Below are 16,239 nucleotides of genomic sequence, written 5' to 3' on the forward strand. Positions count from 1 at the left end.
GCACATATAAGTGATGTGGCAGTGGCGTAAACATGTTGTCCTCAGAGAGAGGATGAATATTTGTTAGCAGTTATAAACCTAATTAATATGAACCAAAATTATCCAAAGCGTCGCTATTGGATACTCCCCTTTTGCACAAAGAGATAAAGGAACAGTGGATAGTGTTTAGTTTAGGAATAGTGTTTTTAAGGAAATTAATCTATCTATCCTGAAAGATTTCAAGCATTTTATAGAATGAAAAAAGAAATCTTTGACATGCTAGTTAGAAAAGTTATTCCCATGCCAAGTCTTGTTTATTTCAGTTGGAATAATCGACGAGTGTGGTCATAAATGCATGGTTTAGTCTCAATCAGTGATACAAAACGTATATTGAAGTCCGGATCGTCCTTCATTTTTGCCTAATTCGAGTAACGTGTTAATAGCATGTGGCGAAAAGTAGAACCAGTTCTAGTTTTGAAGCAGTGGCATGGCATGCTACAACGACAAATGACGCGTTTCTGACAGTGCTACTTCAGTGTTCGCTGACACACTTATTGTCGTTTGTTCAATTCGACGTAACTTGCTAGATGCATGTTACTTGCCAGATCACGTGCCACGTCAGATGCTACGTCATTTTGGTGGGCACTCTCACTTACTGACACAAGCTACAAGCTACATGACTTATGACCCAAACATACCTATCATATAAATCTGATGAGCGCCAACCAAGCTCATGACAATCTGACAAAATTCATCGCCATCCAGGTTATTATTCTATCTCCATTTTTCAAAATTTTTTAGCAGAGTATTTTTAAAACTCACCAGCTTTTGTTATACAGGGTGGGCCACTGAAAACTTACAATGGCTATAATTTTTAAACCAAAAAAGATATCAAAAAAATAAAAAATACCGTTTCTATAATATCGAGGGAGAATACATATGACGTATTTTTTGAACCACCCCGACCTACCCCTAAGGCGGCAACACAACTCAGTTGAAAATCTTAAATGGCAACACCCCACTTGTGGCGCCTTTTTGGAAAGCCCATGAAAAATGCTAAACGATGATCATAAAGTTTTTAGGGTGAATTTGAAAACCTACCCCTTACACGAAAAATTAGGTGGACATTAATGAGAAAAGTGATTTTTTCAGCATAAGTTATAAATTGGGACCCAGCTAAATGAGGTTTTTTTCAAACTACCCCGACCCACCCCTAGGTGCCACCCCCTTACTTCTAACCACAAGATAGCGATACCCCACTTGTGACACTTCTTTGGAAAGCGTATAAAAAATGCTGAACGACTGTCATAAAAAAGAACGAAAAAAATAGAGCCTAAAAATAAAACAAAAATGTCAAAACGTGTCAAAATCAATAGAATGAATTATTTTTGTATCCATGAACCATTGCGAGAAAAAAAAACTGGTACAAAGAAATTTATTATAACTCTTAATGAAGACCTCATACACTTTCAGCAAGATGGAGCCCCTTCGCATTATTCTATTGTCACAAGGCGGTGGTTGGATAAATATTATCCAACGCAATGGATTGGCAGAAGGGGTCTAATTGAGTGGCCGTCAAGGTCACCTGATCTCACTCCTTTAGACTTTTCCTTGTGGGGTTACACTAAATCCATAGTCTACAAGACAAAACCAGGTTCGTTACAAGAATTGCGGCAGAGGAGAACTAAAGCATGTCGAAATATTCCGAGAGAGACTTTCCAAAATGTGAGAGAAGAATTTGAAAATCGTTTGTATTTTTGTATGGAACAAGACGGCTGTCATTTTGAGCAATTATTGAAATAAATTATCATTTTAAATATCTTTCAAATTGTCACACCTACATTTCTTGTCACAAATCAGTAATTAAGTTGAAGTGTCACAAGTGGGGTATCGCTATCTTGAGATTAGAAGTGAGGGGTGCCACCTAGGGGTGGGTTGGGGTGGTTTGAAAAATACTTCATTTGCATCATTTAGCTGGGTCCCAATTTGTAATTTATGCTGGAAAAATCACCTTTTTCATTAATGTCCACCTAATTGTTCGTGTAAGGGTAGTTTTTCAATTTCACCTTAAAAACTTTATGATCATCATTTAGCATTTTTCATGAGCTTTCCAAAAAGACGCCACAAGTGGGGTGTTGCCATTTAAGATTTTCAAGTGAGTAGGGGTGCCGCCTAAGGGGTAGGTCGGGGTGGTTCAAAAAATACGTCATATGTATTCCCCCTCGATATTATAGAAACGGTATTTTTTATTTTTTTGATATCTTTTTTGGTTTAAAAATTATAGCCATTGTAAGTTTTCAGTGGCCCACCCTGTATTATAATATCATATACACAATAAAAGCTGGTGAATTAGAGAGACTCTTTTTTTAGAACTGTAATTTAGTTAGTTTTAAGGTTTTATAAAATAAGGAAATCCGAAAATATACTGAAAATGTTGACTGTCGAGGAAAAATTTTATCAAATAAAAATCTATTTTAGACATCGAATAAGTTGTTTTTGTTCTGTCTCAGTGAAGTTGGCCCAACTACCAAAACTATGTTTTTAGAGAGATTTGCCAAATTAATGAAAAATATCAATAACTATAATATACCGGGTGCGTCTCAAAAGTGGCTCACCCCTGTAACTTTTTTATTTTTTCAGATAATAAAACGAGATTTGGTATGTTAGTACATGACGTAGATTAAGATTGACTGACGAATTCAATTGTTTTCGGTCACTTCCTATTTCACCGGAAATGATTACAACTTTTGATTTTCAAATGGCACCCTCGGTATATTTTTACTTTATTCGATAGAAAATGATAATCTGAACAGAATGACATATCGCATGTCAATTTTTGACATTTTTGAATATGGTTTATTTTAAATTGTAACATGCGGTTCCACATACCAAGTGTGTGGTATCAAATTATTCGTAAAAAAATATTTTTTCCAAATATAGTAATGAGCCACCCTTGTTCCATTTGAAAAATTTGAGATATCATTAAAAATACGATTCGGGTATCTTTTAACCGGCCAGGACAAGACACGAAAAACATCAGACGATCAAATCTATTTTTCTAAGGCCCCTTGACTAAAAATTAGTATTTTTAACACAGTCATGACACTCTAGATTGATATTTAAAATAAGATTTGTTTTTAAGCGAAAATGTCAAAAGTTGACATATGATATATCATCCCACCAAGCAAAAAACCTCACATTACATTTGCAACATTGCAGTCAATCCCCAAACAGTTTGCTTTGTAATGTTGATTTGTAGACGTTGTGTCGTGATTGATGAAACTTTGCTACAGAAACATTGTTTTTGAATGGTGATTAAAACGTTTTTTCTGCAACATTGCAACAAAGATTCAAATGAAAGATCCGCGAAGTTAATAATAATTAATAATATAACAAATATACCATAAGATCGAATAAAACGGCGTCTAGTTGGCTTGGAAATGAGTATCGATTATATTCTCCATATAATTTTACATATAAAATGACAGAGATTTTCTTTTCATAGCCATCGCTGACGCTTCGATCATACGTATCGTATAAGTTAGGTTAGGTTAACGCACTTGTTTTTTTACGTTTTTGGTATCACTATTTATGCTTTTCGAATGAGATTTTAATGAATGTAAATGTAAGTATAATTTTATTATTATGTGTGATTTAATAATGTTTGTAGCCATGAATAAGTATAACAAATTTTGTTTAGTTTGTTTTTAAGTTAAATTTTATGTTTTAGGTTAGCTTTGAGCCCACTAAAAATTGAAATAGATAAAACATGGATAAAACCAGGATACGAGTATATCAATCTAATGATAAAATCAATCACAAATAATATTCAGTATTATATATTCTCAATAATATTTTTTTAATGCTATAATCATTTGAAATGTTTAAAATAAGGACATAAAGGGGCCTCAGAGATTATTGTCATAAGAGTTACCTCAAAGATTACTGTCATGGTTTTTTTTATTTATTACAAGTGATTGTTTTTATTTTTACTACTTTAGAAATGATTGGATATAGATTTCAAAACTTTACCGAAGAGGAATTTGAAACCATGAATAAGACAATTCAACATGGGAAGATAAAATATGAAAGATCCAAAATATCAATTAAAATATAAGTTTGCTTTTCCTTCTACATACATTTAATGTTATACTTTCCTTTTGTATTTTTGAATAAGAAATATATAATAATGTTTATACTGTACCTATATATATTTTGTATTATTACAGACCTTCAACTTTAAGATTTTTTTTTGAAATTCGATTCAAGAGGTCAGAGTTGAATAATTCCTTATTTAATGAGCAGCCGAAAAGATCAGTAAGTTCTCAGTACTCAGTACATAACGGTATTTTTGATATTTTTGAAACAAGTAAGTGATAAATTTCTAGTTTTTATTTGTTTTTTTTCGAATTGTTTGACAAATTCGACTTTCTTGGTAGGGATATATTTACCGAGCATTTTTAATAAGTCAATGGATATAGAGATATGCATATTTTTATCAATATTGTTTATGTTTTTCGTCAATACAATATTAGTAAAAGTCGGTATATTATACCTATCTGAAAGTCTACAATTAATACCCCTTAATGTTTCTGTTGATTATAACCCATTACTGATGTATTATTGTTAACATAAAATTGCTAATGTTGCTAATGAAATGGTTTTTTATTGCAAAAATTATCTATTTTTAGCTATATTATTTTAGCAATAAGTCAGTTAATAAGTTATAACAAATTAGAAAGTTTAATGGATAATAAAAGTTTTGAAACATAGGTACAATATAATTTTACCAATATTGCATTGACGTAAAATTAACAATATTACTATTATATTATCTTAAAGCAGTACTTTCCTGAACGTTACATTAGCAACGTTTCAATAATATCGTGTTTTTCAACCTTGCACTGCAATGTAAATTTGGCGGAAGTTTAAGCTACCCTACCACCTTGCATAAACCTCCCTACAATGAAAAAAGCAATGTTACACCTTGCTTTGCGAAGTTTTGGCAATGTTCCAGCAATTAGATGCTTGTTGGGAGTGTCATTTTCTATCGAATAAAGTAAAAATGTACCGAGGGTGCCATTTAAAAATCAAAAGTTGTTGCCATTTCCGGTGAAACAGGACGTGACCAAAAACAATTGAATACGTCAATCAATCCTAATTTATGTCATATATTGACATACCAAATCTCGTTTTTTTTTATCTGAAAAAATAAAAAAAGTTATAGGGGTGAGCCACTTTTGAGACGGACCCGGTATTTCTCATAACATACGATATTTTTATTCATTTGTAACCTAATATACTATTTTTTTGTAACAAAGAAAAAAATGTGTCACAAATTAAAAAGAGTGTCAATTAAAACAAATCAAACGAAACCAAATAACACTAAATTATTACTGCGTTACAATTGTCTTTTCCAGTGATTACTGCTTCGATACGTCTTGACATAGTGTCATGTTTTGCAGTCAACTAAATATGTGTCATGTGTCTGTGTCATGTTTGAATAGTCAACTATTCTAAATTTCTTGTAGACGCGTTCTCAATTCTGGAACGTTTCTTCATGATGCCACATTTCAGCGACAGATCTGGGCTACTGCACGTCCACTTGAAGAGTAAAATATTGTTTTTTAACATCCAATCTTATACCTTTTTAGCCGTATGACAAGCAACACCATCTTGTTGGAAGATGCATTCGATATTCGATATTATTTAAACGCATGTGTTTAATTTATTGATAAATTCACATATATCATGTTTTGAGGGGTTGGGCCAATATCACTGAGGCAGGATGTCCACAACCACTTTTTCCAATGACGAAAAATGGTTTTAGTTAAAGTAAAGTTAACTTTAACAAAATAACGCATCTTAGACAAAGAAATTCGATATCCACTATATATCCGACCGAAACGTTGTGTTAATGAAAAGTATGTTTAGTCTGTATACTTAAGGAAGGACAATCTAAAAATCCAACTAACCTTGTGTTTGATAAACCACCACGGCTACAGTCAAATGAATCTGGTTTGGATGAAGTAAGGGAGACGATGAAATAGAATAAAATCTTGGTTGCAATATACTTAATTGGGCCACTAATAAAGGTGCAAAGGGTCGAACGGAAGGAAATTCTTCTAAAACCTCAGCTAAATTGGGAAATCTCCAGTGTCTCCAGTCTTCATAAGCAGATGAGTCCTATTTAAATTATAATAATATGTAATATTAACAATGCTTTATTAATGACTAATGGAATATTCTTAAAATATACAATGAAACTTTCGATTTGTTTTTTCAGGAAACGTAGCTATTTTATTTGAAATGAAAGATGTCCCAAAGAATACTGGCCTACTAAGTTTCTATGATCCTGGCTGATTTTGAAAATGTTGCAATTTCAGGCACCTAAGTACCAGTGGCGGCTTAATCATGAGGTCAAATGGTCAATGCCCTCCAAAAAAATCAGGAAAAAATTAGAAAAACTTATTTAAATTATACTTTTTGTAAATCACTTTTTTTCATCCTAAAATATTCAAAACTATTCCCAATTTACCCAATTTTCGCTTGAAAACATTTTATTTTACCCATTTTCTCTACTGCCGGTCAAAATTTCATTTTGTCCTTCATTCCCGCTATGTTTTACACGTATAAAGCTACACGCACACTGGAGCTATCACGGTCGCGATCACGATCGCGATCAGGGCAACGATAACATGAGCGATCATTCCTACAGGATAGCTGACTACATATAGGTGCGGCGGTGAACGTGAATGCGTTGGTGTGTGCTAGAATGATCGCTCATATTATTGCTGCCCTGATCGTGATCGTGATCGCGGCCGTGATCGCGCCAGTGTGCGTACAGCTTTAAACTCCAAGTGCCGCGGCTCGTGACGCCAACAAGGTAAGGTATACTGCGTATAGAAAATATAATGGGTTGAGATGCGATAAATATAGTTTATATTGGCCATTGACCGCGTCATTCATAAAATGATTTGTAAGGTAGGCAACACTTTATATTCACTTGTTATTGGTAGTTTACTGACAGACGATATAAAAAGTGGCGGTTTTTGTCTTTGTCTAGAACCCCCCCCCCCAGCGAGTTATTATTATAATTTGTAATATTGTTTATTAGTTGAGAAGCAATATATTTTATTAAGAAATATCGAGTGCCATTATTTCCTCGATTATTTCTATATAAATATATTACAGGATTTCAGTCATATTGCTAGAAAAATTTCGCCGTTTGGGCAGTTTGGGTGTTTATAAAAACTCAAATTATAAAACAACATACGGTTTTGTATCGTTTATCGCGTTATAATGTTTGGTTTAGTCCTCGGTTTAGTCAATATAAAGCCGAGGGTTTGAGATGCAGCACGAAATTTGTGTAGGTAATAATTCATAATTTTCTGGTTATCTGGATAAATGATTGAACTCTTGTTGGCTGATTCTGGAATATATATTTTCAAATAGACAACATATGGTGTTTAGTTTGTAAAATCGTGCGGTTAAAAGAAAACAATTGCTTAAATTTCGAAAAACGTTTAGAGAAAGAACTGACTAAAAATATAAAAAAATGTGAAACAGAACTTTTAGAAATGTGTATGTGTAGGTATATATGTATTTATATTTTTGTGACATTATTGTTTAAGTGTCTTTTAAATCTTACTGTGGAAAATTTATGTAAAGAACATTGACTGAATTTTTTGTGAAATGGCACTAGACACCTGTTTAAAAATGTTAGGGTAGGTTTCATTTTAACATAATAATATAATAATAGCTCCCGTATATAGCGTTTAACGCCTTGGGAGTAGCAAGGTACAGCTTGCCAGACTAGAGCCGTTCGGTATACAAGGAAGGTAATGTGGCTAGCACTCTACGCTTCAACCGCCTATTATTACCTCAGGATTGTGAATCCCAAGTACTCATTTAAGGCTGAGTCGACCTAGGTACCCAAACTATTTTTATTTTAATAAAAATAGTCGGCTGATGCTGTGTGGGATTCGAACCCACAACCTTGAGATTGGTAGACGAGAGCCTGTACCTCTACGCCACCGGGCACCATTTTAACATAATTTGTATTTATTTTAAGATTTATTTTCCTTTAACTAAACGTACAAGTACCTTGTAAGAAACCAATTAATTTGGTCGCGTCTTAAAAAAATCGACGCAATATTTTTAGATATTGACCTCCCTACAATAATAACAACGAGCCGCCACTGCTAAGTGCTCTGAAGATTATTTTTGCTCTTTGCTCCCTGGATCTTCTGTCTTCCCTACTCTATCCTTATGTGGTCCATCCTTGTTTTTACTTGTGGCCACGAATTTACTTGGATTAATTGATTCAAAACTTTGGTTCGGGCACCTTTGGGAAATTAACAGAGGAATATAAACTCATGTACTTTTTCCAATGTAGCATCATTGGTTGCAATGCCCTAAATATTCATAAGTTTATTATTGATGACCTTCGTTTTAACTAAAGCAGCAACTCGATCTAAGATACTTGCCAAAGAAACGATAGTGTTTTCTTATTTCTTGTTTATGAGAAATTCTACACCACTATACAGGGTGTTTCAAAAAACATGTGCCATCTCTCGTGGAAAGATTGCTAACGTAAAAATAAGATTTATTTTTCATATCAACATAGGTCCGATTCTGCTTTGCTTCGTAGCAACAGTGTGTTAAAATCTTAATAATCTTTCGATTTATTGTAATTTTCTTTCAAGTACTTTTAGTGATTGGAATGAAATTTTGAGGTTAAAAGTTACTATAAGTGCTACATATTTTTATGCTAAAAAAGTGTCGATAAATTCATCAGGGAGCATATGGGTTATCACTGGAATATTGAAAAAGAAACATGTGCGCCCAAAATTGTGTAGGCCGTTTAATGTCAATTAAAAGTTATCTTTTGATATTTTGTCGAATTCGCCCCCCTTGATGAGATAAACGCAATTTTGTTAATCACAATTAATAAAAATAAAATTAATAGATTTATATATTTTACCTTTAGTTAGTAGTTATTATTACTATTAGTCCAACCTACAGCAATTTCAAATAAAAAAATAAAGGTAGTATTTAAAATAATCAAAAAAATCTAATTTTAAAAAGTTTTAACATACTGTAACTCTAAAACTATGCATTTCCTTTCAACTTTTTTCATATTTTTTGACGAGAAATCAATGGGTACTTATTTAAAACTTCCGCAAGTTAATGCTATTAAAATGTTTAAAAGCTTGCTATATTAGACTTGGATCAAGGCAAATTAATACAATTGCGTTTATCTCATCAAGGAGGCCGAAATCGACAAAATATCAAGAGACAACTTTTAATCGGCATTAAACTGCTTTACACTATTTTGCTAACAAGAGAAAAAAAGTCAGTGGCGTACAGGCATTTTTTAGAAAAATATTCCAGTGGTAACCTATATGCACGTCCCTGATTCATATGTGGACACTTTTTAGCTTTAAAATATGTCGTTATAGTAACTTTTACCGCTAAAAGCACTTGGAAGAACATTATAATAAATCGAAAAAATATTAAGACTTTAACATCCTGTAGCTACGAAACAAAACAGAATCGAACCTATGTTGATATGAAACATAAATTTTATTTTTACGTGAGGGTTCTCTCCACCAGAGATGGCACATGTTTTTTGAAACACCCTGTATAGTAGGTTAGCATTTATACATTTTTTGCATCTATTGAAATAATAGAATGTCTGACGCTCGCTGTTCTTAATGCACGTGTTACCTACAGCTTTTGGGACGGTTCTACAGAGACGGTCTCCATATCTCCGATATTAGCCATACCAAAGTTTAAGGCATAAATGTTTGTCGTCTCAGCGCACTCGTGATGAAGTGTTCTGCTGATGCCCCATTTTTGCATTCGTCGTTATTTCTTAGCTTCAATCTGCTGAAGTGTTCATTAATGAGATAATGCCCTGTTAAAAAAACTCGTGACAATCCGAACATTGTTCTCACTTAAATCAAAGAAAATATTTGATTTTTCTCGGTCATAAGTTCTGAGAAATTTGTTCGAGTGTCTTAGTCCGTTGGAGGATTCCCATTCCAGGTTACGGATGGAGTCTACCAGGTTCTTGAGTTATTTTCCACTTAACGCGAGATCTTTGATTTTATTATTAGCGCTCTACATAAGTAATTTTACACTCGCAATAGATTCAAAAAAGAAAATATATATTTAACAAATTGCTGAACAACCACCAATTAAAAACAAAACATTTTTAATAAAAACGGTAACTTACCGAAGCCAATAGATACAACTTTTTCTGGTCTTCTTTGTCACTGGCAATGCTGGCAAAATGCTGCAGCAAATTGGGAGAAGGAGGAGTCGTTATGTCCACAAACCGAGTGAATAAGTCTCGTAAAGAACGAGGTGGGATTCTGTCGTGGGCTTCCCAGTTCTTTATTACGCCTAAGAGAGAGAGAGAGAGAGAGAGAATTTTATTAAGGTCACGTCAGCATCTAGGACCATTAAGCAACCAATACAATTATATATTATACAGGGTGACCCAGTTCAAACGAAACAAGGCAATTTAAAAAAGCATTTCTGGTGTGAAAAGGACAAAACGGTGAAACATGTCAACTTTATTTTCGAAGGGAAAATAAGATGCGATTATTTTTGAAGTCCTTAATTCAAACCCCACGCGGGGGTTACATCCACCCTTAAAATCCTAAATGTAATACGGGGTCGAGTAGCACATCATTTGAAAGGTTATTAAAGCCTCTTTTCAGCGCCTTCTCATTTTTGAAGTTTTTGTTACATTTGGTGGAATCGGGCTGAAAAATAAACTTTTCATAAATTGATGATGCTGTTACGTTTTTCGTCGGTTCCGTGTGGATAGAAAGTCACAATTTATTTAAACACTATTTATTTAACACTAATTAACAAAAACAATAACGATAAAAGACTTATAGAACTATTTACAAACGATTTATAACTAAGAATTTATTTTGAATTTTAGCGCGAAATAACTGCACTGGTATATTTATAACTGCCCCCTGTAGGCCACAGCCGCCGGCTTTTCGTTAGGTGCGTAGAGAAGGTTTTCGAATGTTCTCGTATGTACTAGTCCATTCCAGTGGGACTCGATTCTTCTCGAACGAATGAATCATTACGGTGTCTATTCTTTAATGCGATGTTAAGGTCATCTGAGGGCGGGACATATAGTTAGGTTAGGTCGAGTCCACACGGGTCCGCAACAATGCTTTGATATTTGATTAATTGTACAGGAATGGGGTCTAAAATAAGAAATTTAGATTAAAATGTAAAACTTAGAAAATAAGTTCGTCATAATAATGCTTTTAGTTATTCACTATTCTAATAAACAATATGCATTCCTTCGGAAACTCTCTATTTATTTATCTAGTAATTCTAAAACACTCTATTTGAAGGTCGATTAGAGAAAATAGTATGATTTATTGGCAAGCGATATAAATATTTACGATCAGGTAAAATTGTGATATAAGAGGACAAGCTTAGCTTGTCGGCGGCAGGTCAGTAGTAGACGGATCGGCCGGCTGTTGTGTTGTGTTTTGTTATAGAGCTGACATTTGGGGGTTGAAAGTCTTTTGACTATAAACGTTGCATGTACTGTAAGGCAACGGGTCGTTTGACCAGAAGAAAACCTCTTGTGACGTCTTGCCTTCGAGGTTGGTCTTGAGAGTTTGAGGTCTCCCTTGTCTTCTCCATTGACACGATGCGGCGTTGGGGTAGTGAGGTACCCCAATTAGCCTATTCGATTGGGATGCGAATCTGTTTAGCGGCAGAGTTGCGTCCGGGGGAAGCCCCTTTACTATTTCAGGTGACACTAGCTAGTTGTTGAAGATTATTAACCAATAGATCCGAATAATATTTGAGTTAGATGGAAGATATGGAATGTGATATATTGAATAGAATGTCAGTGATGTCAGTGGCTAGGGGCGGAGTACTCCCGGGTGAGTCTTACTATTTAACTATCAATTTTATCGAAATCAGTAAATGTGTGTTTTGTTATTTTCATGTACAATGAGAGAGTGCTTGCCAATGACCAACTAAATGGATATTTGAGGTGAATTTGCATTATGAGACCCGGTTGAGTAAGCCCCAAAAATAGCGATTTTACAAAATCAACAAGATTTTGCTTAATGAATAATACACAAAAACTATTACCCTGCTTTGAAACAATTACTTGTTTAAATATTCGAATTGAGCACCTCCTTCTCCCATGCACGAATACAGGTTCTGTTCAAAGCATTCTCGGACGTGTTGTAATATTTCGGGTGTTATAACCGCGCACTCGTGTACAGGGTGGTCGAAATTGGTCTGTTTTAACAGAGAAAACCTATTTCCTGACTAGATAGAGCAAAAACAATATAGATGTCATGGGCTCGATTTCTGAGACATGTTTCGTGGCGTAAACCGCCTGTTGATATTTTCACTGCCAACAGAGATACGGGGTCTTTTTAAATTTTTTTGCCATTTTGAAAATTGCCCATAACATTTTTATTCCACGGAATAATAAAATTCTGTAAAAACGTTCTTAAGGCACTTTTTTAAGCACAATCCAGTGGTGTAGTCAGTTTTTTTCTATGCTTGCTCTTTTTGTCAGAAATAATAAAAAATATAATTTTTTAAATGGAAATCATAGTTGGCTGTGAACTTAAAAGATGTTGACGTTTAACTCTTTCCAACGATATAAAGTTATGTGTATTTATTTCTAAGAATGAGAGAAATATTAGGTTTTTTATCTTTGTATCGAAGCGGGCCTTGATTTTGTTGTTGCCTAATTATTTTTTTATGACAATTTAATATTCTATATCATTATTTATCTGCATAATTAAATACTTTTGAAAAGGTAAATCAACATTATATATTAGTATTACAATTTTCAATTAAAAAGCCCGGGTTACAACTGTACTATTAAATGGAGAATTTAGAGAGAATTGGAATGGAACAAGGGATCCCATATCTTGGCCTCCTAGGCCCTGTAATGTAACTCCTTTCGACTTTTTTTATGGAGGAAATTAAAAGGCCTTATATAAATGGGAAGAATCATTGGGATGAGAGAAGAATTCCAGAAGGCTACTAGGCAAGCTTTTGGTGTTATTACACCAGTTTGCCTAATAAATTGTTGTAACCCTGTGCGCAAAAGATGCAATAAACATCTTTTGCGCACATGTATTCAACAAGGAGGTGCTCAGATTTGAACATATTTCATGATCTTTTTTAGAAAACTATATTCGTCACTCAAAAAATACGTTTTGTTAGTTTTGTTCTTTGTTTATTGTATCGAGTTCAATTGTAATTATTAATACTAATATAGAATGTTAATTTACCTTTTCAAAAATATTTAATTATGCAAATAAATAATTATATAGAATATTAAATTGTGATAAAAAATAATTAGGCAAATAGGTCTACACAAAATCAAGGCCCGCTTCGATATAAAGATAAAAAACCTAATATTTCTCCCATTCTTAGAAATAGATACTCTTACCTTTATATCGTTGGAAAGTGTTAAACGCCAGCATTTTTTTAAGTTCATAGCCAACCATGATTTCTATTTAAAAAATTATATTTTTCATTATTTCTGATAAAAAGAGCAAGCATAGAAAAAAACTGACTACGCCACTGGATTGTGGTTAAAAAAGTGCCTTAAGAACGTGTTTACAGAATTTTATTATTCCGCGAAATACAAAAGTTTTGGGCAATTTTCCAAATGGTAAAAAATTCAAAAAGACCACATATCTCAGTTGGCAGTGAAAATATCAACAGGTGGTTTACGCCATTAAACGTTTCTCAGAAATCGAGCCCATGACATCTATGTCGGTTTTGCTCTATCTAGTCAGGAAATAGGCTTTCTCTGTTAAAACTCGACCACCAATTTCGACAATTTCGACCACCCTGTACAATTCTTTGACGTAATACTTCTACTGTCTCCGGTTGCGTGGCGGATACTTTAGTTTTGAGATGTGCCCATAAAAAAAAAATAGCGGAGACAAATCCGGTGACATAGCTGGCTATTCAAGAAAGGGTCTCCTTCTTCCAATCCACCGACCGGGAAATGTTTCATCGAGATACTGCCGCACACGTACAGCATAGTGTGGAGAAGCTCCATCTTGTTGAAACACAAGTTGATTTTAGTGATGTTCATTTTCAATTATTTGTGTAATGCTGGGATTTAGGGCATTTTCCTAAAGATCCAGATACATATTTCTATTTAGATTTCCATCCAGAAAGAACGGGCCAACTAGACAGTCGCCAAAGATTCCATCCCACACATTAATTTTTCAGGGTACTGAGTATGAACCTCACGGAATTCTCTAGGATTGGTATCAGACCAGTAGCGACAATTGTAGCGATTTACTGTTCCATTGAGGAAAAATGTACATTCATCCAAAAAGCATATGTTGAAAAGAAGACGTGAAGTAGCAATGAGCATTTCACTTAGTTCTTCACAGAATTGTAATCGTCTGTCGTAATCATCTTCGTTCAATTCTTGGACCAGATGAAGTTTGTAAGGATGGAATTTGTGGAACTTTAGTATCCTGTGAACACTACTCTTACTTATTCCTGTGGCTGTTGTCAATTGTCCATTAATCTAAATTTCTTATTTTAGACCCCATTCCTGTTCAATTAATCAAATATCAAAGCATCATCAATTTATGAAAAGTTTATTTTTCAGCCCGATTCCACCAAATGTGACAAGAACTCCAAAAATGAGACGGCGCTGAAAAGAGGCTTTAATAACCTTTCAAATGATGTACTGCTCGCCCCGCATTACATTTAAGATTTTAAGGGTGGATGTCACCCCCGCGTGGGGTTTGAATTAGGGGCTTCAAAAATATTCGCATCTTATTTCCCCTTCGAAAATAAAGTTGACGTGTTTCACCGTTTTGTCCTTTCCACACCAGAAATGCCTTTAAATTGCCTTGATTCGTTTGAACTGATTCGTTGATCAGTATAACACTGCATACACGCCGATAACGTTACTTTGCATTATTTACCAGTTCATTGCTCAATTATATCTTTCCGTAAATGTTTATTTCTTTTATAAACTGGAATAGAGCAGGTGTATTGCTGAATGCTAACAGATGTTTTAAAGAGTTTGGAAGATTTAAGTTTCTTTTAAGAATCTTTAGAGTTCTGCAATCTACTAAAATATGTTTTTCTGAGGTCACTTCTGCACAGTAAGGACATTGAGGGATAGGATCCTATGAAAAGGGTGAGCGAATGAGAAAAATTGCAGTGGCCCAAGCGGAGTCTATTTCAGATTATTGAGTCTTTAGCAGGGGCGTAGATAGGTGTATGCTATGGGGGTGGTACTATGATTAAGTCGCAAAAATAATCACCGTCGGAATTTTTTTGTCGAATTAAAACGACGGCGATTTTTTTGTCTTCACAAAGATATAAAAACATAACACAAAAATTAAAATATAGATTTGTAAATAACATAAACAAAAATGAAACAACGACGTTTATTAGTTAATTTTCTATAAACTATAAATAAAAACTCTAAACTATCAAAAAAACTATAAAACTATAAACTATAAATAAAATTACAAAACAAAAATCAAGTTTTCTAGTACGCTGTTTGGAAAACCTATCAATAACAGCATCAACATTTTTTCAATATCTTTATGGATATTGATTAGAGTTAACCCCACTAATCTGTCTCTGGCCAATAAGAACACTTTGTGTGCTTTTAATTAGGTCGAACATATTATAAACGATAAATCAACATAATTAAAAGCATACAAAGTGTTCTTATATGTCGGATATTAATTTTAAAAAATCCTTTCATAGTCAATGACTATTTCAATTCTCGTATCTCGTCAAGCGTCAGGGGGGGGTACTGTCCCCCAGTATCCCCCCCTTATCTACGCCCTTGGTCTTTAGTCAGAGTTTACTATTAGTCCAACCTACAGCAATTTCAAATAAAAAAATAAAGGTATTTAAAATAATTAAAAAAATCTAATTTTAAAAAGTTTTAACATACTGTAACTCTAAAACTACTTACACCTTTTTTTCATATTTTTTGACGAGAAATCAATGGGTACTTATTTAAAACTTCCGCAAGTTAATGCTATTAAAATGTTTAAAAGCTTGCTATATTAGACTTGGATCAAGGCAAATTAATACAGTTGCGTTTATCTCATCAAGGAGGCCGAAATCGACAAAATATCAAGAGACAACTTTTAATCGGCATTAAACTGCTTTACACTATTTTGCTAACAAGAGAAAAAAAGTCAGTGCCGTACACGCTTTTTTAGAAAAATA

The 16,239-nt window shown here is 33.8% G+C and overlaps 1 protein-coding gene across 1 annotated transcript in view; it reads right to left on the minus strand.

Moving 5' to 3' along the window:
• Window positions 1-16,239, minus strand: part of LOC115884119 (nitric oxide synthase, salivary gland) — a gene marked incomplete at its 5' end in the record, with an annotated part of 75,435 nt that overhangs the window by 5,489 nt on the left and 53,707 nt on the right. The window contains 2 exons of the mRNA XM_030902612.1: window positions 5,955-6,165; window positions 10,223-10,392. Of these exons, the coding sequence (XP_030758472.1) occupies window positions 5,955-6,165; window positions 10,223-10,392 (381 nt within the window). The remainder of the gene's footprint in view (window positions 1-5,954; window positions 6,166-10,222; window positions 10,393-16,239) is intronic.

Source organism: Sitophilus oryzae, unplaced genomic scaffold, assembly GCF_002938485.1.
Source record: "Sitophilus oryzae breed Bouriz unplaced genomic scaffold, Soryzae_2.0 scaffold_2015_pilon_pilon, whole genome shotgun sequence".
NCBI lineage: Eukaryota > Metazoa > Arthropoda > Insecta > Coleoptera > Curculionidae > Sitophilus > Sitophilus oryzae.